Source organism: Acomys russatus, chromosome 8, assembly GCF_903995435.1.
Source record: "Acomys russatus chromosome 8, mAcoRus1.1, whole genome shotgun sequence".
Classification (NCBI taxonomy): domain Eukaryota; kingdom Metazoa; phylum Chordata; class Mammalia; order Rodentia; family Muridae; genus Acomys; species Acomys russatus.
In genome coordinates, this window is record NC_067144.1 from 31,794,153 (window position 1) to 31,822,021 (window position 27,869).

General features: G+C 34.8%; 1 protein-coding gene and 1 non-coding gene across 4 annotated transcripts in view; both read right to left on the reverse strand.

The window, feature by feature from the left end:
• Positions 1–1,155: 1,155 nt before the first annotated feature.
• Positions 1,156–27,869, reverse strand: part of Dzip3 (DAZ interacting zinc finger protein 3) — a 47,687-nt gene continuing 20,973 nt past the window's right edge. For 2 of the 3 annotated variants that reach the window (XM_051150024.1, XM_051150022.1), the window contains 17 exons: positions 27,515–27,684; positions 26,824–26,868; positions 24,546–24,571; positions 23,690–23,855; positions 22,388–22,483; positions 20,961–21,088; positions 20,579–20,647; positions 16,805–16,901; positions 15,269–15,372; positions 13,758–13,845; positions 12,044–12,145; positions 9,506–9,631; positions 6,314–6,453; positions 5,033–5,153; positions 4,468–4,593; positions 4,280–4,381; positions 1,156–2,757 (listed from right to left, as the gene is read on the reverse strand). In XM_051150024.1, coding sequence (XP_051005981.1) covers positions 2,647–2,757; positions 4,280–4,381; positions 4,468–4,593; positions 5,033–5,153; positions 6,314–6,453; positions 9,506–9,631; positions 12,044–12,145; positions 13,758–13,845; positions 15,269–15,372; positions 16,805–16,901; positions 20,579–20,647; positions 20,961–21,088; positions 22,388–22,483; positions 23,690–23,855; positions 24,546–24,571; positions 26,824–26,868; positions 27,515–27,684 — 1,817 coding nt within the window. In that variant the 3' untranslated portion in view covers positions 1,156–2,646. Of the gene's footprint in view, positions 2,758–3,586; positions 4,083–4,279; positions 4,382–4,467; positions 4,594–5,032; positions 5,154–6,313; positions 6,454–9,505; positions 9,632–12,043; positions 12,146–13,757; positions 13,846–15,268; positions 15,373–16,804; positions 16,902–20,578; positions 20,648–20,960; positions 21,089–22,387; positions 22,484–23,689; positions 23,856–24,545; positions 24,572–26,823; positions 26,869–27,514; positions 27,685–27,869 lie in introns of those variants that run through there. The other variant, XM_051150023.1, reaches the window with a different exon arrangement.
• Positions 21,931–22,033, reverse strand: LOC127193523 (U6 spliceosomal RNA). The gene has a single exon (XR_007831161.1). It is a non-coding gene; the product is annotated as a U6 spliceosomal RNA (small nuclear RNA).

Sequence of the window (27,869 nt, forward strand, 5' to 3'; positions counted from 1 at the left end):
CACATGCGCAGAGCCAGAAGGTGGCTTTAGGTCTCCTGTTCTTTCCAGCTTATTCCCTTGAAATAGTATCTCTTGCTGAACATAAGCTTGACATTTTGGGTAGGCTGGGTGATCAGCAAGTTCCCAGGATCCTTTTGTTTCCATTGTCTGGTTAGAGTAGGCAAAAGCACCACCAGACTTTTTATATGTGGGTGTCAGGATTTGAACTGAGGTCCTTATGCTTGGGCAGTAAGCACTCTTACTTACTGAGCCATCGAAACATTTCTGATACAAATATTGCCATGCCAGGAACTCTCTGGTCATTAACTGGTTTTCTGAGCATGGTAAAACCATTGCTCAAAAGAAAGTATGGCAGTGAACACAAATGTGTATTACCAACTTTATAGATCCACTAATTTCAGTATCTGCAGAACCAGACATGACGTTTTCGGGTACTATCTTCCATTCTCACTGTATACCAGTGGTTGTGTTCAGTCTTCTGGCCCCTTACTTGAAGCCAAGAACAAGAGGTCATCACCACATCACTCTAGCACATGAACTTGTAAGGGTGACATGTGACACAGCATTAGGACCCACCAGTACCAGGAGGAGTTTTTATTATGTAGCCACATGACTTTGGAAAAGACTCACCTGCAAAACAGAAGAGGCAGATGAGGAAAGCACTAAGTCTCCAAAGTGTCTGTATTCTAAGAATCCCAGACATTCTTGGTATATCCCAAGATGGGATTACTGACAACTTATATATTTTCCTATTATTTCTTCAAAACAGAAGAAAAATTTAAGTACAACTCAACAGAAACAGACATTTGAAATAGAAAATTAAATTATTTTTGGATACATTTAAGATGAATAGATAGAAAAATATTTTCAATTCAGAAATATTTTTTATTTTCCACATACAAAGAAATTACAATTATAAACATGAACTAAGAAACAAATTGTAAGCATGAACTAAATCTTACAAAGTAACTTGCTACATAACCACAATAAGATAATTAAATGGTCCATTAAGTTCTAAATTCTGCAATTCTAACACAACATTGGTGCTTTATATATAGACAAATAGCAAATTTAAAAATTCTTTCTCTTTTTCTTGCCACTCTTTCTTTTTCCTTCCTTCTCTTTCATGAACCTCCGTGTACTGCAAGCTGTGCACACACAAGCCACAGTGTACCTGTGGAGGTCAGAGGACAGTTGCGGAACAGTTGTTCTTTCTTTCCACTGGGCAGGTCCCAGTGATAGAACTCAGGTCATTAGCCTTTGCAAGAAGCACCTTTACCTGTGAGTAATCTCACCCACTCAAATGTTGAAATCTTAAAAATATTTTTCTTCACATTTTCCAGTTTATTTTCAAGATAAAAAAACTTTACCATACAATTACAGGCATTGGATTTTTAAATAGAGATTCAAAGTAGCTTCAAAATACATTTACACTGAAATATACAGAAAAAAATAATTGTTGAGTCAAAAAGCTTTCCCCCTAAAATTAATAAGATTGAGACTGGGAATATGAGCCAAGAAATACATGTCTCACAAAGTACCGATGGTTTACTTTAAGTTTGAAGGTATAGGCATGTACAATACTTATAGAACTTACACTATTTTAAAAATAGGCTTTGTTGTCTAAGCATTGAAATGCTCAGTGACAAGCTTTAGATAGGCAATTGGGCTAGTGAATATCAACTTTGTCACAAGCAGCAGCTAGTACATATAAATGGCTTCCTCTCTTCCTCAGAATAAGTACATAAAAGTAGATACCTTTAAAGAGGAAAAAGAAAATATCCCCAAAATGCACATGATTAAGAGCCAACAAGTAAGTTCACAAAGGAATGTAAGATCTCCATTAACCATCTACCCCTTTTACTACCTCTTGATTTCAAATCTAACCTCATTCTGTATTTACTTTGCTAATTATTGGGAATATAGGCAACTTATGGTGTCATTTTAAGAACTAGCTCTTGAGGGAAAAACAAACCTTAGTTACTGTTTCTACAATGTAATTATTGTGGAAGTTTCCACAATAATTTGGCCAACTATATCTGCTCTATCTGAAACTTAACAATCATCTGTCACAAGCTGCTATAAACCATTGTATGATTACCAGTGTCAAAGAGTTTATAATCGCATCAAGGGTAGCTATTTCAGAAGATAGAAAAGAATAGGGGAGATAGAAATATAACTTATAATAGTTATATTTTAACACCAAGCTTTCAAAGTTAAAAGAAAACTAAAATCTACTGAACTAAGAATTTCCTACTTTTCTATTTGTTCTCCTAAATTTATTTCAGGACAGTAACGTTTACCATGCTTGAGAGAAAGTAAAGGACAATAGAATAAGAAGGAATAAAAGACAGGACATTCTAAGAAACATATTAATATTCATATTTACAGGTCTTGTGTTTACAGATGGAAAATCTTATGAAGAGCAATGAAATGCAGCTATCAATAGCCCATCTTCTTTAAGTCCCTTCCATTTAATTTACATGTACTTTAGATCTATCTCAATCTCTTTAGCTCAGCTCTGCTGTGATTAGCTGGTCAAAGCACATACTGCTGCATAATACTATTCATACAATTAGCTCAGTGAAAAGCAGAACTAAATTTCAGTGTCTAAAACTGATCTTAGGTATAGCTACCTGCCTTGTCTCAGATCTTGGGTAACTGCCCGTTGGGGTGGCCAGGGGATTCTTCTGGTAGCAAAACATGGAGTCTGCAGGTGGGGCATGTCCCCTGTTGCATCAACCATGGTCTAATGCACTAAGGAGCAAAATGATTCAAGTCAGACTTTCAAATTTAGCCTAGCAGAGGCAGTTACCACTCTATACATCATAGCTACCAACCAACATGTCTTCTCGGGGATCGGAAAGCCAAGTCATCTGCTACAATTATGGCACCCTCTCGGGTTTGCTAAGGAACATAACTGGTAAATGCAGAGTATGTTTAAGACAGCCTATTTGACTCAAATTTCGGTCTCACCCTATTCTATAAATGACTAGTAGTTCTTCCTGACAAAGACAATGGGAAAGCTTACCATATTCTCCTTTCGGTTAATTTTATTTATATATTCTTTTCATTTATATTATTAAACAAATCACAACTAAGCATATGAAAGTCAGTAATATACTTGTGGGTCTCTAAAGCTGAAACTACTCCCTGGATAGAAAGCTGACTCCCTGGATGGAAAGTCTTTCCAGATTGTTTTCTATGGTGACAACGATAGTAATCTTGAACTATGAAGTATTATGTTTTGGCTCTAAATATTGACTCTAAAACCAGGTATTTCTGATATTGGAATAATGGAGAGCCAAATCAGATAAGAGGATTGAGAACAGGGACTATTTTGAGGCCTAATAACTAACTCTACAGAGTAAACTGAATGAATCATAGACTTCTAGTTCATTGCACAATTGCAAATGACTTCTAATAAAATTTCTCTTTCCCCTCCTTTTCCTTTTTAAATCATCACACATTAAAATTTCAAGTGAGAAAGTTGAGTGGCTACATGTCATCTTGGAGACCTTTTGGGATTGGCCATTTTTTATACCTCCTCAGATCAAAGCAGAGAACATACATTGCTTTTTTTTTTTTATCAGGTGCCACAAATTCTATCCTTAAAACACATTTTTAGAAATTTCCCAATTGTTCACTCCCCCCAGAAAACACTGCTAGTCTAAGATTATCATTTTTTTTTTTTTGGTCAAATCACCAAAGGACTTGGACCATACATTGTCACCAGTAGCAGTTACACAGCAGTAGTACCAGGAGTCAATCCATAGAAATATGAAGAACACAAAGATATGCAAACCTTACTCTTCTCTGACATTAACACTCAAGCCTCAGAACCTTCACAGACAGACACAAGAGGTGAGAGAAATTACTGATAAAAGTCTTCTGCTTTAAAATGAGAAGGGCCATTATTACAGATGGACAATAGACACTGTAGAATTTATAGCAAGTCGGGGAAAAGTGGCACTTCTTTGTTGCTAGTCTTGTCACTCAATTGCTAAGTCAATCAATATTTCTCCTAGTTTTGTTCAAGGGAAGTGTATACTGTATACCATTTACATCTCCAGGCTGTCCTCCTGAAAAACAGTAGTACAACCATGAGTGCATACAGTGAAAGATATAAACGTTTCTGTATGGCACCCAGAGTGAGGTGTAGCTATGCCCAGCGGGACTGTGAAATGGCACTGGATGCTGATGTACCTTTTAAGTAAGGTAGTAATCTTACTTAGCTGATTAATGGTAAAGTGTTAATAGGACAAGCTTACATATTTACCTGAGAGTGGAATTTGTGAGCACAAGGCAAAGCTGAAAGGTTTTCTGGAGACAAATTATCATGACAGATTACGCAAGGCTCCTCTTCTTCCTCTTCATTATCCTAGAGGAAAAATATTCAGGATAAAATTTAGGCTCATCTTTCCTCTTAGATCTAATTGTGTTCATAGTCAACAAGTTCTGTCTCACCAAATCTTTGGCTCCTTCCAATGTGGCAGAACCTTGTGCTGCTGTGGGGGCCTGGGGGTCATTAGGCTGTGATGAGGTGTGGCTGGGTGAGGCACTGTTACCATCTGGAGCAGATTTTCCTTCACTCTAAAAATAATATTTACTTTTAAGAGTTATCCTAAAACAGTATCAACAGACAGAACTGGATAAAATAGGTTGCAGCAAACATTACCAAAAGGATAAACAATATTCATGACACATCTCCAAATAAAATGTTGGCAATATTTCTTAGAGCTATGTAAAAAGAGTTCTTTTAAGTAAGTATTTCCAGAAAATGAGAAACAAAACAAAATGTGCATCCAGAGTAGCTCAAAGCAGGCTTTAGAATCTAAAGGGGAAAGGTTTATTCTGGTCTGATCAAAAACACATCCATGTCACTTGTCAAGTTGAATTTGTAGAACTATTTACTGTTACCCACTGATGTCCTATGATTAAGTTGTTTATTCTTGATTCTCTTAACGTGTTATGAAGCTATTATAGAGATGAAAATACATAATTAAAGTTGTTATTTATTTGTTTGTTTTACCTCAGGTTTCTTGGGCTCAATCATTTGAGAAATCTTGTAAACAATTTCATCAAATGTCAGTCGAGATACTGACTTCCCATGAGAATCCTTTAGTTGTTGTAAGAAGTCTGTAAGCTCCTTTCTGGAAGAGATCAATAATAGAGGAGGCTTTTCCTACTGCTTTGAGGATGTGCCCTCAAAAATTAAATATAAAATTCTAGTCAGGAGACAGTCAGCATACAGACTAAATTCTGTAGTTTTGAATCTAAAGATGTCATCTGCATTTATCTAAAGCCAAAATAAAAACTGCTAATTGTATCCAGAAGTGCTAGTTAATGTATTTACCAAAGAAAGTTAACGATGTTTATGAGAACTAATTATGTAAAAACTGAATTGATTTATTTATATATTGAGAACTCTGTATCTAAAATTTTACCCAGAAATGTAGTATTTAATTTTTAATGATGTTTTAAAATAACTATAATAACAAATAACTATAGCTATTGTTTTCTCAACTTTATTATATTTAAATGTTTTACTTTCATAAAACTCAAAGACAACAAAAATAAATAGAAAAGGAAGCAAAAGATACTTTTACTACATAATATAATAACTAACTTCCAAGTATTTTCATCAGCATTTCCCTTTTCAATCCTCTACTGCTTTCTGTACTTCTGCTAGACAAAGAATGGGGAAAAAAAAAAAGAAAAAGAAAAAGAATTGAGATTTTTTTTCTTTCTTTTGGTTCCTGATTTATTCATCTTATAATTATCTATTTATAACTATGATTTTTTCAATTTATAATTATGAAACTTATTAAAACCATAATTTAATTTGATAGCAACAAGGGATGATGTTTTCAAATGAAAGTACAAAGGAAAACTAGACTTATTTTTACATATATAGAGTGCAGATTTTAGAATTTATGTTAAAGTCAGATAACGAAAGCCAGAAAAATCATGATTTGTTATATTGAAAAGCGTCCACTCACAAAGAAATCATAAGAATCTCAATAAAATGGAAGAAAAAAGAAAAAGGGAAACTAAAACCTGATGTTGGGGCTTAGAATACAATTAACTGAAACTATACTTTTGTGCCTTGTGATTTGTAATAATAAAATAAAATGTAAAAATGTTTAGCATTTCTGTTGAGCACTATATTTTCTTAGTCAATTTTATCTTACTAAGACCACAGTAAGGAGATATTTGTATTGTGTAGGTGTGTGAGATGTTCCAACTCTACAGTTATGGCTATGGAAACTGTAAAGTACAATGTGTAACCATTAAAGAAAAATTAAGGTACCTTGTCTGTTGTGGAAAAGCGGTTTTCAGCCTGTCCGTAATTCTCTCCCAGTTTATCATGAGAGGTTCACTGCACAAACTTGCACTGGGTGACACAGTGTCACCTATAGGTGTTGGCATAGCCCAGGTTATACCAGGCATCTGAAACAGGTAGAGAGTTATAACCATCAGCTTCAGTAGGTAGGTAACACTGCATGCCAACATATATATCACTTTGATGCCTCAGAGAAAAAGCAGAAAGAAGAGTCATATTGATACCTACCTTCTCTTCTTTCAGTTTTTTTCTTAATAAAATACAATATTTCTAACTTTCTATTACCTATTTTAACTTACTTTAAAACAGGTGTTTGCCCAGTAATTACAAGCACATAAAGAGGCACAGGTAGAGTATTTATTATTGAATTTAAAAATAATAGTGGAAAATTGAAAACTACCTAAAGTCTGCCAACAAGGGACAGAATAAATTATAGCAAATCTATTAAGTTCTTGCAAATAGATGTGTATGTCTGGGCATTGGAGACACCAAGGAATATATTTAGGTTTTTCAAAATAATACAGCATTTATGGTGTGACTCCTTTAGTATTAAAATTTGTAATAAGTGCATGTATTTGAACACACAAAAGCATCTGTGGGTTACACAATAATCTGTAAATGGTAATTTTTCCTACGGATAAAACCACAAAGTAATTTAATTTCCAAATGTGTATATTTCATTATTATCTATATTTTTGCAACTATTAAAATGCTTTTATAGTTAGAAAAAATAACAAAGATAAATTTTAAACTGTACCTTGATATGATATTGTAATAAAAGTGTTTTTGCTCTGTGTCTCAAAAATATCACAATGACAGTGTGGGAGGTACAACAATACATCTGAAAGAGTTATGAGACCAACAACATTTTTGTGTTTTTAATGGCAGTCCTTTAACATTAAGATTAAATGAGCTAGTATCAGTGAGATAATCTTTAGAGTGCCATTTAGGCCACTAAGGCAATTAGATCATGATGAGATTTACCTAACCTCTATGGGTCAGTATGAAAAGTGAGCAACAACTTTCAGTGATTAGAATCAAGCAAGATCTGCCTGAGTCTCTAGCATTCCCCAGGAATCTGAAGGTAATCTTATTAGGAGGTAAAGAGATTTCAATGCTTTCCATAAAATTCCATGCCAGTCATTAGAGAATAACAGTAGGCAAACTGCATAAACAACATGGTTAATATGGTGATAAAAGATAAAACATTTAAGATGTTGAAGCTTACATACATATATTTTATAGATAGTTGGCATAGACATAAATAGTCTGCTAACTATATATTTCAAAATAATTCTTGTATATCAGTAAGATATACAAGAACTATATACTAGTTTTTTACTTGCTTGGATAGAGTTACACCAAGATACTTCTATGCTTTTTGTGTATACTGTGAAGGTTGTTATTTCCCTAATTTCTTTCTCAGCCTATGTGTCTTTTGTATAAAGGAGGGCTACTGAAGGTGTTTATCAGCTGTAGGAGTTCCTTGGTAGAATTTCTGGGGTCATTGATGTATACTATCATATCATCTGCCAATAGAGAAAGTTTGACATCTTCCTTTCCAATTTGTATCCCCTTGATCTCCTTTAGCTGTCTTATTGCTCTAGCTAGGACTTCAAGTTCTATATTGAAGAGATACGGAAAGAGTGGACAGCCTTGCTTTGTCCCTGATTTAGCGGAAGTGATTTAAGTTTCTCTCCATTTAGTTTTATGTTGGCTATAGGCTTGCTGTATACTACTGCCTTTACTACCTTTAGGTATGTGTCTTGTATCCCTGATCTCTCCAAGACTTTTAACATAAATGGGTGTTGGATTTTGTCAAATGCTTTTTCAGCATCTAAGGAGATGATCATATGGTTTTTTCCTTTCAGTTTCTTTATATGATGGATTTCCCACTGCATGCCTGGGAGGAAGCCTACTTGGTCATGGTGGACGTTATTGGATTCAGTTTGCAAGTATTTTATTGAGTATTTTAGTGTCAATGTTCACAAGGGAAATTAGTCTGAAATTCTCTTTCAGAGCATGGAGTATCAAGTTTCTGACCCTGCAAGCAGGTGAACAAGTACCACAGTGACATGTGGGCTGGACTGGAGCTGGGCTCCCTCCCTGCCACCTGCTGAGGGCACCAAAGCCCAAAGTAGAGGGGCTCAGGAGGCAGGGACATCCTGGAGTCCAGGGGAGGTGACAGAGATCTGAAAGTTGGGAATGCTGAGGGTATGTGTTGAGCACTGCAGAGGGGAGAAGCGCTGATGATACAGGAGAGCACCCAAGTTTGAACTGAGTTTTAGATGACCCCTGGGTCTGCACTAGCAAGGATGAGGAAGGGAGGGAAGGACTGGGAGTCTACAAGGGAGGGGGCTACAATCAAGATGCAAAGTGAACAAATTAAAAATGAAAAAAGAAAACACACACACACACACACACACACACACACACACACACACACACACACACACACACACTTTTTAAACTGCCCAAGTACCTTTATGGAAAAGTAAGGATTAGAAAAAATTTCACTAATTATGTCTGACATCATTCTTTTGGAAGACTTCCTTTCTCTCTTTCTCTCTCTCTCTCTCTCTCTCTCTCTCTCTCTCTCTCTCTCTCTCTCTCTCTCTGTCTGTCTGTCTCTGTCTCTCTCTCTCTCCTTAAACTATAATCAAGATGACAAACAATAATTCTAGCCATTTTAAATGTCTTTATTCTTTCTTCAGGTTTAAATAAAACTTATCTGACTATCGACAATTAGGAAGATTGAGAACTTTAGGGTTTTATTCCAAGCTAAAGTCACTTATGCTATTTGTTGCAGATACAGCTGAAACACTTGGGTGTCTATGTAACCTTAGAAGCTTAATTGAGTTCACTGTGACTTGGCTTCTTTGCTTTTCTACAAAATAGCCATGTCAAAAATAAAAATATCTATCTACCCTGTATCTTTGTTACATGAGTAAAACTGCAATTGGAAGGACTTAGTGGTATAAAAATGTCTGTCTTTGTATTTCAAAACTAAGCTAATATTAGGTAAAAACAAGTGTTCACTCAATTATAATTTAAGTATCATCATTGCCAGCATTACCAACATTATCCTACCAAATGAATGAAGATAAAGTATTTATTCAGGAATCCCATTATACTTATAAAGGACTAGTTAACACCTACCAGGGGTGGTCTAGGTTGTACAGCTGCAGAGATTACTCCAGGGCAAACTGCTGGCATTTGAGGAACAGTAAGTATAGGTCTAAAGAAAGATTCTTTCACAAGAGGTCTTCCCAAGAACTGCTGTATCTAACATAAAAGAGGAAAACAAAACAAAACAAAACAAAATGAAATAAAACAAAACCCTGCACATGCTTATAGACTTATTTGGGAAATGCTATAAAGTTATAGAGCTATGAAGAGGGTAAAACATCATTTTGAAATTCAGATACAAAATATATTAGAAGCAATGTGCTCATAATATTACTTAATTCTATGAAAATTTGAAGAAGTGAAAGAAAGTGAGATAGAATGGAAGAACCTGGTGGGTTAACTTTGAATGTCAAATTCTTAGACCATAAAGCAAGAGGGCTGGGTAAAGTGGTCAAGATTCTTTCTCAGATGTAATAACACATAGGTATAAAATACAGGATTCTGAAAAGTTTATGTACAGAAACCTCAAAGGTCTCAGTGAAGTGGATGCTGTCCATGTTGACAGACAATACTCAGATATTTCATTTAAATCCTCAAAACTATCCACAGAAAATTTAGCTTTCTTAATCATATAATAAAATGAAAGGTGCCATTTGTTGAAATCAGAACTTTCTCTTTAGCTTTAAAGATAATATTAGAATGAAGTAGGGCTCACACAAGACATACTCCCCCACAGAGGTCTCTTATGGTTGTGGCTGTAGTTACAAAGGGGTCTTAGCAATTGTTAGCTGGAGAGAAAGCTTGGCTTGTTAGTTTGAGTATAGACGGGGCCAGGCTTAGGGAGCATCTATAATGTGCTAGGCCTAACATGACCATAAAGCAGTAACACAATGACAGTTTGCTAAAGTGACAAAAGAACAATAACATATCTAAGTAATGACCCTAAAGTAAAATAGGAATGGTGAACTTTATAATGGATAGACAGGCTGACATTTGATTCTTAGTGACTAGGGAACAGACACTGTATGCCTTCCATGTAAGAAAAGGTATTCTGAGACAATTAGGAAAATACAAATTCTAACTAGAGAGCAAGTAGTGACACTGTCTATAACTGACAGTTTTCTTAGGTAAGATAATGATGTTGTGAGGATATACAGTAAGAATTCCTCGCCTTTTAGTAGATATATTGAAGTATATGGATGAACTTATATGATGCCTCAAGTTTGCTTTATAATGTTCAGGGACAAGGAGACAATATAAAATAAGACTGTCAACTGTTGAATAATGTTGAAGCTGGACTTCAGTTTGCCTTATGTTTTTTTACATATACTTATATATGTAGGATCTACTTATATATGAACACATATCAAATTTATATTAAACTTTGAAATTTTCATTGTTTTAAAATAACAAATAAAAAGTGGTGGGTACTGAGTCTACATTGAGCTCCCTTTGAGAATCACTATTGCCATATTACCAATCATTCTTTGAGAGTAATTAAGGGCCTTCCCCTTCTTCTGCTTCTTAGCGCATCATGAAGTTAACTGCTCTGCTGGGCCACAATCCTCCTGCCATAACAGATGGACCCCTCTAAAACAGTGGGCCAAAGATAATCTTCCTCCCTTAAGTTGCTTTTGTTACGTATTGCATCATAGTGACTATAAAACAAACACAGAAAGTTAGGATCCAGTAGTGGGGTCACTGATGATCAAATCTGACCATATAGTTTTCAGGTCTTTGAAACTGGTTATAGAAAGGATCTGGAAATATTTGACAACAAAAACTCTAGAATGGTGTAAGGAGTTTAATGGGTAATTCTAGTGGGAGTTCAGAAGACCAGAATGTTTATAGTAATGTGAACAGTAATGGACTGCAATCACGAAGTTTCAGGTGGAAACAGGATGAGACCATTTATGCAACATATTAAAAGTGGTCTTTGCTTTAACTCAATGATGAGTAAAAATCAAGTTTACAGAATCATCTGGAATGTTATCAAAAGCTGTCTACCCTTCAATATGTTATCTTTCTATACCTAGAGTTATAGTAAAAAAAAAATATAACCCCCTAATCATTAACAGAAACATGTATTTCTCAGATTAAAGTTCTCTTGTCTTTAAAGTACACAGATTAGTACATCAGGTTGAATATACTGGATTCTAATAAGGAGAAAAGTGGTGTAAGTGGAAACCTCCCTTGTAGTCCAAAGAGAGGGCTGACTCTCTAGTTAGCACCTTGGGTATTACGCTGGGATGTATTAGCTATTTAGTACTAACATGGAGAGCAATGAGAACATGTGCACTCCCCACTTATCTCTCACATAATATGGAACTTTGAGAGGATGGACAGAGTACTTTGACTTCAAATGTATGACTAAACGCCAGTCTGAACTGGCCTCAGTTAAACTGGACTGCTTGTTAATAGTATCAGCATGGATTGGCCGTCAGTGGCAACTGGTATTCAAAACATGCACTTATTTCCATTTGAACACACACCAAACACATTTTATACTCTGCATTTTCCATTTATCAAAATGAAGATAGCAACTTTCCAAAACGCCAGGCATCTTACCAGCATCTCAGGATTTGGTGGTGGTGGTGGAAGCTGCACTGGAGGTAAGGTACTCAAGGCAAACCCTTGCTTCACCTTATTTATTTGTTCATTGTACTGTGTCTGGTGGGAGAAAAATATATTTCAGACCACCACTGAAACTAAAGAAACAGCGTGTAATAGTGTCTGACTTCAACAATTCAGCAAAAACTAGTAGCTCTCAACCTGATGATAGAAAAAAATATAACAATTTCTGACAAAAAATTAACTCTATAAACTTTCATGCCCACATTTAAGTAGTGCGTTTCAGGGATTTATTGATAAGATATAGTGAGATAATTCAGTTGCTTATGGTGTTTCCATAATTTTCATTTCGCAAATAAAAAAAAGTGAAGCTAAAGCTACAAAGTCAAATATCTATAAAAAGCTGCATAGGCTAATTCGAAAATGAACATATTTTTTAACAAAAAACTGAATTCTGTGTTAATGTTCACTTTTAAAAAGTAAAATAAAAATGTTAGTTAGATATTCATAATTTTATTTATTTAAAACACTTAACCTCAGGCTTGCTCCAGTTCTATGTTTTGTTATTGGGTAAGGGGAAGAAAGAAGGAAGCAGGGGTCCGGGGCAGGGAGGTGGGGAGACCAGGAGTCTAATTTTGTGGAAACTTTCATGTTTTCAATATTTTTTGCCATTATTCCTAGTTTCTTTTAGTCATTTTAGTAAACAACCCATAAGAAATGGAAAAAAAAACTTTATAAAACAAAGCATTTAAGGATTTCCATGCAAAAATAGGCTTAGAGGAAAACAAGGACAGGAAACAAGGAACAGCACTTTTGAGGCTAAAAGTTTGCATATGTGAGCTGGCTGCAGAGGTGCAGCACTCTGGTAATCCCAGCACCCAGGAAGGCAGAGGCTGGCAGATCTCTGTGAATTTGAGGCCAGACTGGTCTATAAAACAAGTCTAGGACAGCCAAGGCCATACAAAGAAATCCTGCTTTGAAACAAACAAACAAACAAAAGAACCAAAGTTTGAATACGCCTAAAAGAAATTCTAAGTGCTACTAAGAGAGAGGGACAATGATCCCAGGGAAAATGGTTACAATCATCATTTGAAACTGAACAAATCCATACTGCTCTGAGGCCGTTCTTTGGAACTGAACACTATTGCTTTATTTATAGATGTGGAATGGATGTAAAAATCAATCAACATTACACATAAAGGCTTCAAGACCATTTCTATAAATAGCCACTGATTTAGCCTTTGCAAAGTCTCAATACAATTAAGTCAATAATTAAGAGTGTGTATCAAAAGAATAATTATATAAATGTTAAGATTAGAAAAGACCATAGCCCTACTTGACATTCCATTTAACTCTATTCATATAAAATTATTCATTAATTTGATAGGTGGTTAAGATACTTAATTTTGTTTGGAGTGAATTTAGAGTTTAATTTTGTTTGGCTTTGGAATTCTGGAAAACCAGGTAAGGATCAACCTTTGAGTTTACTTTTTCTGGGATAATGTACCAGAAAGTCACACATGAGTCTATAATTTATATCTAACATTAAATATATGAAAATAATTACAAAATGAGAGCATAATCTTTGGTAACTGAGTTTTTAAAAAGCTGTTAGGTTTCTTAACTATTTGCTTTCAGTGTTAGATGTTCTTTTTGTAAACACTCTCACATAAATTCTGCCAATTTGAGTTAAGTATACTTCAGAACTTACCCTGAGGAAAGCAATCTTGTTTCTAACATCCGCCACAATGGCATTCCAACTATCTACGGCAGCCTTTAATTGAAGTGATTCTAGGTTGCTGATGTAGAAAAGGGGACACAGAGGAAGCTTGCTTTATATATAACATTTAGGTTGCCAAAAAAATACCAAAAGTATTCTCTAGTATTTATGTAAATAGTAGAAAAATAAAAGAAAACTACTTCAATACTAGCAATTACCTCAAAGGTTAAAAAGATATGGACAGGGTGTTATTAATAAAAACAGAAACCAGAGATATATGCACCCTTTTTAAGGGGAGATAGTAACACATCCTTCCAGAGACCATTTTTTATTTTCCCCTATCTCCAGAATAGCAGTTTTTTTCTATCTTGATGATACTATAAATCTTTTTGTTCCAAAGTATCTCCAATGAAGTAGAGAAGCAGAAAAGTCCAAACAGGGAAGTTGCAGGTGCCTTTTCAAGAACGCTGTTCCACCTTGGAGGCAGGGTTAGATCATCTTTATGCTAACCCCGTATCACAGAGTCAGAATGATCTATCCAGCTCTAATGGAAATGAGAAAATTAAACTGCTTCTGGATGATGAATTATGAAAACTCACACAGAAAATACAAACAAGCAAAACCAATAAGCACTTTCCTGTGAGGAGGAATGCTCTCACTGCCCTGATTGAGAGTATAAAACGCACCAGCTGAGCAACTGTTCATTGATGCATGTCCTATGAAATGGTTAAAACAGGAACAACTCACAATGTTTTAGTGTGTGTTGTCTCTAGAAGAAATTTCCTGTGGGTTTCCAAAAGAGCTACCCATAGCGGCATTACCACATCTACATCATGAGCCTAACAACTTAGAAAAGCACAATAAGTCATCAGTAAAATCAGACAAAAAGGAGCTTCACATACTCTAATCACACAATGCTATTTTCCTCCTGGCAAGCAAAGGCAGACTGATTGCTCACAGTAGTTCCTTCTCAGCTTGATAGTACATCAGTATTAAAAAATAATGACAATTTAAAAATGATTATTATTATAAAATAATGCTTTGATCTGATCTCAGAGATAATTAACTCATTAAATTTTAAAAGTATACCCTATAAAATTATAAATTTAAGAAAAATTCCATGGAACTCATTCCAACATTTGAAATTAAATATAGCACAGCAGAAACTGCCTTGTAACATGTAGCATTAGATGTTATTACTGATTTTTCCCTAAATTATATTACAAAAGTACTTAAAATCAAGCATTAATAGAAAAACAATTAGAAAACAGTTTGCCAATTAGAATCCGTCTTATATACATCTGGCTTTTATGGATGCCTCTCACTGGGGAGGAAGCTGCCACTGTACTCAGTGCTTGTCAATAATTCGGAAGATGCAACAACATTCATCAAGAACAAAGAGACAAACACAGCTTGGAATTACTCCCACGACTCTGATGTACGTATGTAAAATTCCTGTCCCTCTCTGAGTCATGGTAAATTAGGAAAGTAAAAAAGGTTACCTTGCTGCCATGTGAGTCACCCTAGCGAGCTGATTGAGGCACTCTTTTTCTGTCTGCTCTAGGTGCAGTAAGCCAAAATCTCTACGGCACTGTAGGAAATACACCTGCAGGTTTTTGAGAGAGAAAGGAATTGAAGGAATTCTAAGTGAGCATCCTTTTCTTGGTCATCTCAAGAAAACTCTAAGTGAGCATCCAATTCTCTTCCAGAACACTGTAGTATCTGACAATCCAAGAAGCATGGTAAATGCTTTCTAATCAAAGCAACTCTGCAATTTACTTATTTTATTTAATAGTTAACAGGTTACAAAGGCCAAGAACATTAACTTCAATTTTTTTCCCACACATTTGACTAGTCTTGTAAACTTTAAAGAGCAGTGCCTTGGTCCCAGAGATACTAACTTAATTGATAAATATCTGAATTGATAACTGATGTCTAGGGAGAGCATAGACATTAGGATTTTATCACTAAGCTAATTCTAATATGCAACTAAGTTTGGGAATACTCAAAAGAAATTCTGCTGTTAATATGTTCATGAAAAAGGGCTACAGAAATACTGAAGTAATCAGACCACAGAAAAGGCATAGTTCAATGGGCCTTTTACAGGTCTCCTGGTCCAATATTTATTTCTCCACAGAAGGAAGACTTTCTACATCATTAATGATGTGCAATCATTTAGTCTCAAGTTTCAGCTTTTAACCATACAATAATCACAAAATAAATAATCTTAGATAGTAGTGTTAGAAAGTGTCTTCTAGAACAAACAACAGAAGCAGACAGAAACTTTTAGCTAAAAACTCTGAGGAACAAAGAAGACACGAGAGTTTAAGGTAAGGCAGCGTCCCCCCCCCCTCCACCCCATTCCCCACCCCTCGTTAAGGTAAGCCCTCAGCATACTTTCACTGAGTGCTTAGATTATCACTGGAATCCCAAGAACTCTACTAGGGAAGCGAGATTACAAATGACGGACAGGTGGCCAGATTTGTAATGAGTTTTAATGTCAGCAAGCTCTTCAAACAATGTGAAAGTCCTATATAGAACGTTTCACTAGCTATAAATAAAAATTACATGAACACATGTAATCTTTCTTCTGAGAGACACCAGGTATGGTACTATAAGCTAACTTTAACGGTGTTAGTTGACATTCTAAGGTCATGGGAAGTAAGTGGGTTTTTGATGCTGCAGCTTATGGCCTGTATGTATTTTTAGAATGTCTGTTGGGACACAACAGAGAAAGTGGTATTAAAGCAATAGTAAAACATTATCCCTACAAGTATGGCTTGGAGTCTAATTCATGAGTATTAGCCTCTAACTATAAAACTTGTAATTTCTTGGAGACTCTAAAGGAAAGCAACTTAAGATTACAAACACACGCATGCACTCCCAAATGATGTGCAAGTGAAATAAAAGGGTATGGATTTAAGCGATAGTTTTTTGAATGATAGTAAGAAGTTTTATTCCAAGGCCATTTTTTCAACTCTTTAGCTATGCTAGCATAAGGTCACCCTCCCTCCTCCATCGCCCCGTTTTCTTTTTACCTCAGCTGTTAAGGCTCTGCTTGTTTCTGCGTTCAGTTTGTTTAAATAAGTTTTAACTGTGCTCTCCAGATTATGCTTCTCCATTTCCCACTGAGATCTAAAATGCATGATCATTGAAAATTAGCAACATTACAATGAGAACCTTTCTAAACTTGTTCACAAGGAGGAAGGTCAAACCATGACAAGAACAATGTGTTTCTTGGAAAAGTATATATAGTACATAAAAACAAGAGAGGACATTGTTTAAAACATAGTTATTCTTTATTACCAAAAGCGCAGAAGTTTTAAAGTCATCAGTACAGGGCTGTGACCTAAATTCTAAATCTGTACTCTTAAAATGAATCTTACCTCCACAGCCTATTAAATGTAAAACCTTAGACAAGATCAATGGATTGAACATTTGAGATCTCCTGACGCACAGTTTTTTTTCTTGGAATCTTCAACCCTGTTGTATAAGTTTCCTCTGAGATTAAAATTAAACCATTCTATCTTGCAAGAAGCTCCTTAAGGTATAAACAACTCAAACCCCCCTGAAACTGACCAGATTCCCTAGACCCATCCTACCAGAGTAAGGCTGTAATAGCTAAGAGTGCCTTTCAGAAGAACAGAGGCAAGGTGTAAAGAAGACTCCCAGCCAAACAAAGCTGCAGAGGAACTCCGCAGTCACACCAGCTAGCAGGGAGAAGTTCAGACCAACTGAGACAGCTGGAAAGGACATTCTCCAATCTGATGAGCTGCCTCAGGCTTTGCAGTGACTCCCAGGTTCTCAGCTTTGTGTGCTGTCACTCATGCTGAGGTGGGCCTTAGTGAGACAGCTGTCTTTGAGTCACTTCTGTTCCTATTAAGTAATCCCTCACTCATATTTCTGCAAGTAAACCCAGTAAAATTCACTGGCACACCAAACTGGACTTTGGTATATTGTGAATCTGGAGTGAGTAGATAACATGTGTTACGTCTCTCCAGAAAAAGTTTTGTCACACAACAAACCCAAAAGTAAGAATCTTAGAGGAGGCACTTCTTTTTTCCTAACGATTTGGACATAAAATGTTAAGAAGGTGAAGCCTTCATGAATTGAAACAATATTTTAAACGATGCTTTGAGACAGCTCTGTTGCCCTTCTGCTATGTGAACGTAAAATGAGAAGATAAGTAGGACATGCTAAAGAAGCAAATCCTTAACAGATAGCAAATTGGTTGTCACCCTGATGTTGGAGATATCAGTGTGTGCTGTTACTATGCACCCAGTCAACAGTGTGCTATAGTGGAGGAACCATGAGAGCAACGGGCTTAGTTTCTTATTCTTAGCTTCTGCACATGTGAAAATGGAGAAAGTTTTTTTTACCTTAAAAAACAACTGATATAAAAATAATTCAGAAAATAGGCACAAAACAGTCAGTGTTTGACATTAAGTACTAAATTTATTGTTAATAAATTTTATTTAACACTGTCTGTTTTTGTGTCAACAGTAGCAGCCAGTTTCTTTACCCTTGTAATAGGGAAAGGCCACTGCAATCAAACAGTTTACTAGTTATTTTATTATTTGGGTTTCACACCCTAGAATGGAATTGAATTCCATAGTTTGAAATGGAAGAAGAGAACCGTAGGACACTGTATACGCTAATACAGGCTGAGGTTTTTCTCTCTCCTCCCTATCCCTTCTTAGCTTGCTACACTGAAATCTTAGAATTACACGGCACACAAACTAAATTCTGCCTTTAAACAGAAACAATTAAAAATATAGTTTTATAATAAGGACTATCACAGAAACCGTTTTCAATGTTTTGTTAAGAGAAATAAACCCAGATACTTAAAAACTTTAAAAAAAAAATGTGATGGAGAACATGACAAATATATACCATTAATGACAGTGCTTACTAAAGAGAACAAAATCATGAAATGTTTAAGCAGACATACTACCTTAACATAAGCATTAACTATCATATCACTAAATATTATATAAAGTTTGCCTAAAATAAAAAGAAAATTACATTTCATCAACATTCAAACACTATTATACTTTAAAGATATCAGGCAAATAGAAAGATGACTTACAAAATAAGTAAAAATGCCTCCTGACTCAACTGATATACAGAGCTCGTGATAGCTTATTGAACACTTCCCTAACATTCATGAGGCATGGTAAAAATTCTTCTTGCATTAAACATAAAAAAAAAAACCCAAAGTACTCAACAGAAAAAAAAATTTAACTTTTAAAACAGGCCAAGAATCTGAGTAACAGTTTACTTAATTAAGAAGCACGTAAAATATGTACTTAAGCCAGTGAAAAAACACAAATCTAAGACAAAACTCATCTATATTTAGCATATACCATGTAAAATAAATACAGACAATATAAAAAGTTTTTATGAGAAAGAAGAGAAAAATAACTGGCCTACCAACACTGCTCACCCTATAAAAAGGTGTAGCTACTTGAAAAACAGCTTAATAATTCTCTAAAAGGTGCATAGTTCATAGATAATCCTGCAATTTTCCTCTTGGAATATACTCAAATGGAAACCATTCACAAAAACATCTATATACAAATGCTCCTTAATAGGCAAGGAGGAGAGGCCCAAGTCAAATGCTCATCAAACTGATGACAAAATGTGCTACCTCTAAACAAGGCATATGTATGAAAAGGAACAAATACTCATACATGCTATGACAGGCAGGGATTTCAATCATATGTTAAATGAAACAAACTAGTGCTAAGAAGCCTCATATATGAGTGCATTTATATGAGATGCTCAGAATGAGCAAACACAAAAAACACTAAGTAAATTAATGACTACCAGAAGCTGAAGGAGTAAAGGGGAATTAACTTTAAAAAGTTCATGACAAGCAGTTCTGGACCCAGGGAAATCTGCTCAAACTACTGCACCAACCAAGGACAATACATCCAGTAAACACTGAACCCCTATTCAGGTATAGCAAATGGACAGGATATTCTTCACAGGTGAGTGGAGAGTGGGGACTGACTCGAACAAGAACTCTGGTATCCCATATTTGACCACTTCCCCTTGATGAGGAGGCCTGGTGGCACTCAGAAAGGATTGATTAGCAGGCTACCAGGATGACACTTGATAGGCTGTGACCATATGGTGGGGGAGGAGGTCCCCTTCTGTCACAGACCTAGGGGAGAGGAATAGGGTGAAAGAGGGAGGGAGGGAGGGAGGGAGGACTGGGAGGAGACAAGTGAGGGAATAACAACTGAGATGTAATCTGAATAAATTAATTAAATTAAAAAATTTTAAAATCCTGAAAAAAAAAGTTCACAGTAGTGTGTTTTGGGTGTGACAAAAATGTTTGGGTGTGACAGTCATGATGGTTCTATGCTTGATGAAAACATTAAAAATGTAGTGAGCCACATGCACTAATCAGGTGAATTTTATGCTGTATGAATTAGTTCTTTGTAAAAATATTTACAGATTACACTCATACAGTAGGTGACTCTTAGTAAAATACTCAGCACTACAAAGCACTTGTACCTAGTAGTACTGCACAGAAGAGGCTCTAGTTTCTGGGAGTGCTGGTGCAATCTGGACTGCTCCTGACTGAACTGCTCTCAGTTTTCTCTGGTCAGAACTACAATGAACATTACCATCCAATCTGCCTATGTCTCTTTGGGTTTATACCTATTAACCCAATGTCGTTGCTGATATTACTCACTCTCATGTGTAAAAGCGCTACTGGATGATAAATGACTATCCCAGCTAAAACTGTTGATTAAAAGGCAGTTTCAGAAAGGGAGTGCCGACAAGAGAAAATGGTGTACCTTTTCATGGAAAGCTGATCTTTAAGGTTCTTGATTTCATCATCTTTAGCATGGATTTGGCGCTGTAATCTAAGCAAATAAAAAAGTAAGTCATAAAATGTTTTTTTAAAAAAATATTCCTCAAAACAGAAAAGCTCTACTGTAGCTGAGAAAGGGGACAAGTATATCTTATATGAATCACAAATGCTGGCCTTGAAAACAGCAAGTGACCTCCTATACATCTTCCATTTGAAAGTTATCTCTGACTTCTTTTTGTAAAGCTCATACAAGCATCTGCAATTTCTATTGTGCAGCCACACTGCCACCTAGTGGCCGCAGAGAGATAAGGCTAAAAAGAAACGCAAATTCAAGTTTCATTTTTAATCAAAAGTTTTGTACTTACTTGGACATTTTATTGATTCCAAAAGCCACTTGTTGGTTTAGAGATACAATTATTTTTTCTTTCTTTTTAATCTGCATTTGATTTTCTTGCCACCGAAACGTCACTGTTTTCAGTTGTCTTTTGTAATCCTGCTCGATGAAAAATATATTTTCAGTATTCAAGTCACCAAAAATGGAGAGAACCAGATGCACACTGCGTTAGTTTTAAAATAAACTTTATTATAAAAATACATGCAAATAAATCAACATTTTACACCAAAATTAAACAGACTTAGTTTATACAACTTAATATATTATGATTAGCATTGACATTAAAATGTAAACTATGAAGCTACATATGAAATATTGCACTTTCACTATCAAATATTTTATGCACCTACCCACTACAAAAAATCTATAAGAAACCAACTGTAAGTATCAAATGTTTTATGTACTTACTACAAAATATCTATAATAAGAAACCAACTTTATACTCTCATTCACAACTAATGTCCATTTTGTGTAGAGTCCTTCCTCATCTGCTTATTCAGCCTTCCTTGTTCCCTTACTGCAGCGCATCTACGCGCATACTTGCTTCTACACAGACACATATTACTGACTAGACTCCATATGAGAAGGGACATGCACTTTTCTTCTGGGATTGTGTGATCTCAACTAATATACATCTGAAATCCATCCATTTTTATGCATATTTTTAGGCTTCTTTTTTCTTTAGTCCTAAATAGTATTCAAATATATGTTTGTATACACTCTCCATATACACATCAAATTTTATTTTCCCCCCTTTACTGAAAATAGATTTTTTCACACATTACATGCTGATTACGGTTTCTGCCCCCTCTACTCTTTCCGGTTCTTCCCCACACCCCATCCCATCTTGATCAATTAATTCCCTTTCTGTCTTTCATCAGACAACAGACTTCTAAGGGATAACAATAAAATATAATAAAACAGAAATCATCAGAGTTGAATAAAATATGGAAAGCTTTACAAATTGGAGTGTCATACTTGTGAAGGAGCCATGTTAACCTTCTATGTACCATTCCAAATTTAGTATAAACTCAGTATATGTGCTACCAAAGCAAGCACTACACCAAATTTTCATTACCCATATAGTCATCTGATAGACAACATGGTTGACTCCAATTCTATGCTATAGCAAATAAAACAGCAGTTAACACCTATCTCTACAGCAGGGTAGAGAGTTCAAAGGGTGTATGCCCAGGAGTGAGAACGGTGGGTCATACAGTGGGTTCTATTTTTAGCTCTTTCAGAAATCTCCAAACTGATTTCTACAATGGCTACACTATTTATCTGCACCCCCAACAATGAATAAGCGTTCAATTTCATTGAGTTTTTTAAGACAATGTATCAAGTTTAGCATTTAACATATTTGCTTCTCTTAGATCTAATGACAAAAGTACTCACTTCACATTCATACTGCAACTTATAGAGCTGATGTTGATGAGCAAGCCTTTCCTTTTCAGTTTCTTTGCAGTCTGTACTTTCCTTACCAGATGAGCCCTTAAGCAAATATAACAAGAATATATGTTTCTAAAAAGACATTAATATTTTCTGTTTACAGGATTTCCCCTGTATATAAAGTTGCCATGTATATTAACTTCTATTCACGCTTTACTTTCCTAATAGCACTCACTAATAATAAAACAGCTGTAAGTTACAGTGACACTCATGCTTGCCACTTGTCGTTTTTGTAATGCTCTTAATTGTATAGGAGTCATGAGAAAGTACTTTTTATTTTCATCTTAAGATAGTAATAGGAAGAAGTAACTTGCCTAAGATCACAGAGAGCAAGTGGAAGAGGGTGAATTTTAACTCTGACAGTACCAACTGCCCATCCTTCATTACAGCAGTGTGCCTACTTACTTCAATGTTCAACTTCTCCACTATATTATAAACATGATGCTAACAGGGACCACACTATAGCATGCAAATAAATATTTTCTGCAAGTATGTAACTATTTGATTTCCATTTTGAGTTCTTCTGGGTTACTAGACTAATATTAATGGCCCTATATTTAAATTTCAGTGTAAGAGCAAAAGCTATGACAATTTAGTTAAAATATACATATTGTAATAGTAACTGACTGTGAGTGCAGCTCACCACTAATTTCAAACATGGTGTCTGTGTCTGAGCACGTGCTTTTTAGTCCTTCATCTACTTTGTATGAACTGATCTTTTGAGCAATAAAATTCTTATACTTACAGGTAGCATTTCAAACAGTAGCTACTAACAGAAAAAGAGCCAGAAAAAACTACTATATACTAGAACTTTTTAGAAAACATTTCATGGTTGAAACCAAATTTAATTATAAAAAAGAAAATAGTTTTGATTTATTAAGATGTATTTTAATGGCAATTTAGTGGCAATTTAATGGCAATGCTAGTTTTTAGTGTTGTTATCTCAACTTCCTGCTCCTCATACTTTTTAGAAAACTTTTAACAAGAAGTACATTTAATAACTTTGCCAGTAGTCAAGAAATGATTTGAGAACAAATGTGAACTTTGTAGGGCCAATGGTTTGTTTGTTTTTTGGAAACCCCCTTATCTAACAATACCCCCTTTTTCTCTTTTGGTGGCTTTTCTTCTCACATCAGCAAAAACTGCAAGGCTTTTTCAAAAAGACACAATACTCAAAGAATGTGGAAAAAACAAAATTATGAATTCTGTATAGAAGGAAGGTAAGGCTAAGCCTTCTCCAGTGCTCACCTGCTCTACCAGGTCCAGAACATGTAGTTCGTCCAGGCTACAGAACTTGTCCTCAGTTGCAGAATCCTCTTGTGCATCACTTGCGTCAGTTTTCCCATATGTGCTGAGTGTGTGCACATCTACTTGTTCTGTGTCCAGCTGGTCATCCTTTTCTACCATATATGAGCTATAGTGGGACACAGTCAATGTCACCTTTCAAAGGCGCAGTGCTTTTCACATAGGCTATTACTTCTCAAGTTAGTACTATACTGCCTCATGAGATACATTGGAAGGGCTCATGGTCAGAATCTGGACAGTGCTCACTCACACTGCTCTTTTCTCTTAAACACTAACAATGATTATCAATATGTACGAGGCAGGACTGGTTTTCAGGAATTCTAAGACCACAGAACTTATTTTTCAAATTACAGCTATTAACAATAATTATTTTGGAAAAGGTATTTTGAAGCAAGTTTGAAAGTGTTTCTGCATCTTTAATATTATATTATCATCACAATTCATACATATACTCCAGCAAAGAAAAATATGAACATATGTCTGTCCCAGACATAGTAATGATCTATCCTTTAAAGTTAAGTTTTGACCTATATGTACATATTTTAAGTATTTTAGTAAGCATTTAAGTTAGTCTCTGAATGAAGGAGTTAGTGGTAGATGACTGCAGACCAAGTAACGTTACAGAAAAAAATTGTAACAGATTCTGTTTTGCCAATGTTTATAATAGTCTAAGCAGCAGAAGGTACCAATTTATTATGACAAGAATTATTTTTCTCCTAGAAGTTTCCCAAAAGAAATCTATATATTATTTAGAAAGTGTTCCTCTAAAATATTAAGGAATTAAAACTTTAATACTCACACTTGCTCTTCTTCAGAGTCCTTATCCTGAAAAACAGCATCACAAGAGTTAGTAAGCTGTATGTAATTATGTATCTTCAACTATAAAACTAAAATGTGAATTCTGTGAAATACATAACCACACAATGTCATAAAATATGGAATTTTAAATTTTTTACTTATTCTACTCCCTTTTAACATACTGTTTGTGTTTCATTAAATTTATTTTATAATTCTGAAAATCGCTAACTGAGGTAATAGAGGTAAATATGGGACTTGAATTTATACGTATTAGGAAACCCTGGAACAGAGTGTCTGGAATATCCATTATTTTTAAACTAAATAAAAGGACTTTTGAAAAACTATAGGGAAAAAAATCAAACTGACATATGAAGAATCCTATACATACAAATGAGATCACAAATAAAATTTTTAAAAAATCCGTTAAGTTTTATGTTTACTAAAACAAACCATAGCAGCAATAGATCAAATAGAGTCCATTTAAATGACAGTTAATATGCAATTAATAAAACTTAAATTAGAGTATTGACCTCTACTATGTCTGATTCTGAGTTTCCTTTACAAGTATAAGGTTGTTTCTACGAATTTGTTGTCTCATCTTTTTCAAACCAATTTCCTCTTCTACCTCGGCTCTAATACGCCTGAGCACTATGAAAAGACTGTTTGTTGTTCACATGGACTGCATCTAGTACATGGGTTATTTCTCAAAGTCCACTTCAGCTCTTCCCATGCAAACTTCACGACAATCCACTTCAGCCCTTAGGAAGAGTCTCCACAATTTCTCTCCTGTATAGTGGACACCCAAATTAAAGAGCTGGCTTCATTTCCTGTCAACTTTCTTCATCATTAAAAACCCTTTTTGTTTTCTGCTTACTCTAACTTGGGGTGAGAGATATAAGAAACTAATTAATCATAAAAGGAGTTGTTCATAATGAAGATAAATATAAGCTAAATAATAAATACTTAACTGAAGAAAGGGAATATAAAAAATTGTTAAATCTCTAAACATATGTAAGTTATCTTAATGTCCCTTGTATTTGATATATATAATTTGATTTTTTTTCTTCAAGATAACTCCTGATAGGCATGTTTAGGGCTACTGCTATATTGTTATAAAGCAAAATAACAAAGAGAAGAGGACACAATTTCTTATGGAGATCTTGTCATCACTGTGTATAACACAAACGAACTTCCATATGCTAACAATTCTCATGAGAATTCCTCATTAGATAATTAAGTTGATGGCTCTTTAGGGAATGCTGTATATACTTAGTAAGAATAAAATGTAACACATAATTTGTATTCTAATGTCTAAATTTCAATCTTAATAAAATGATCATTTTCAAGAGTATCTCAATTTCTTTAATAAAACTCCACTGCAAAAAAACAGAATGTTAAAGAAGCAGAGGATAAATACGTGCTCGCTTATGGGGTATAAGCTTGAGACAGCACTGCTTTGTAAAATACATGTCATTAATAAATGTTACTATACCTTATAAAATAAGAACTATTCATAAAAATACTCATACGTTATTTAATTCTCATAATAATTAAATAAATGTTATAATGGTTATGATAATATGAGAATATCACTGATATTTACTTAGCAAATTAAAATACAAATTATTTTATTCTTACTCTTAATATTTTACAAATTATTCTTCATTAATTTCATTTGTCATTAAAGTACTAATATATGTACCAGTAACTAATAACAAATCAGACTGGTGTAGTTAGAGAAACTATAGTCAGTTTATAATACAGAGGAGTATCAAGATATTGAGTATGTTCCAAATTAGAAAAACTAAAATTTTTTTTATATCACAAAATGTACACTGTGTGAGTATGAGCCATATACCCCATTTAAGAAACTGCCATTGTCCTAATAGTTCTCCAAGCAAATTGGAGATGTTTTGATAAAATGGGCCCATTGAGTGACTCTTCTTTAGTCTAAGGAATGGGCAATGAAAGATTCCTTAAAAGGTGAGAAAACACTTTGGAATGGAGTAGAAGCTGCCATTAAAATAAGAAGGCATTTTAAAAATTGTAGTGGAATGCAGAAATTAGTAGAATTAACAAGTGGCTTATTTAGGATTATTCAATATATAAAATGTTGTTCAATATGAGAGATAGAGCTGTCTCTATAAATATACGTTCAATAAGGTCTGAGTAGCTTGTATGTTCAACTGGACTAATTTAAGCCAGTGAATTTAACTGTGAATTAATGCAAGAGGCTTCAGGTATTCATGATCAAACTCCCTGCAATGCCAGTATCTCACCTTTTTATTCTTAGTTTTTTTCTTTTTCTTTGTTTTACTTTTGACCTAAAACAAAACAAATAAATAAATATATAAAGCTTTTAATATGCCATTCAAACTGTACAATGGATTATTTTAGGCAGTGTTTCATCTAACTACCAATATCTTTGTCTTCTAATACTTATTTTCTAGATTATATTTTCATAGAAATAAGTATTATATGTAATTTAATACCAATCATCTACCCTGGAAAAAGCATAAAAAAGAATACACACAAAAAACAAAGCAGCAATAGCAAAGCAAATGAGAAAGGAGCTTCTTAAACAGCAATGATATACCCATGCCCATACAACAAAAGTTTCAGCCCAGGAGTGAATTTGTCTGTAAGTAGCTAACTACTCAGCACTTAGATTTCACCTAGATGATTTAAACTCTACTTCTGTGGTAGAGGTATTGAAATATCTAATTATTCTTATTTTTTCTATCCCTTCTGTTTGTCCAACAACTTTTCCTTTCAAAATCGCCTTCCTTTGGTTAGGACTAAAAAAAAAAATGTACTCTAAAAGCTAACACAGTGTTTGACTTTTGGCAAAATAATTACTGAGGGAGAAGTAGTGGAGAGTCACTACTGCCGCCAATGCTTTGAGTGTAGTACATGGAGCGTCTGAAAATGCAGAGTAAGTTCTTCATATTCAAATATTAAACCTGATACCTCCTGAAGATCTTTAACAGACTCCGTTGAAGACTCACTAGGTATTGAGGCTACGTCTTTATTTATTTCTGCTAACTGTAGTTCAGTGCTTGACTGCACATTTATATTGTATTCCATCAGAGGTGGACTCAATTCCTCTTCATCATTCTGCAACTCTTCAATTTCGATACCTAAATAACAAAGAGAAAAATTAAAAATCTAGCGGCAAAGTTTTGAAAGTTTAGCCTTTTCTTATAAAAATATTTGCTAGGCCAGCATGATAGTGCAGTGGGTGAAGCTTTTGCCTTCAGGCCTAATGACCTAGGTCAGGTTCCCAGGGTCCACATTACCATGAGGAGGGAACCAATTACAGCAA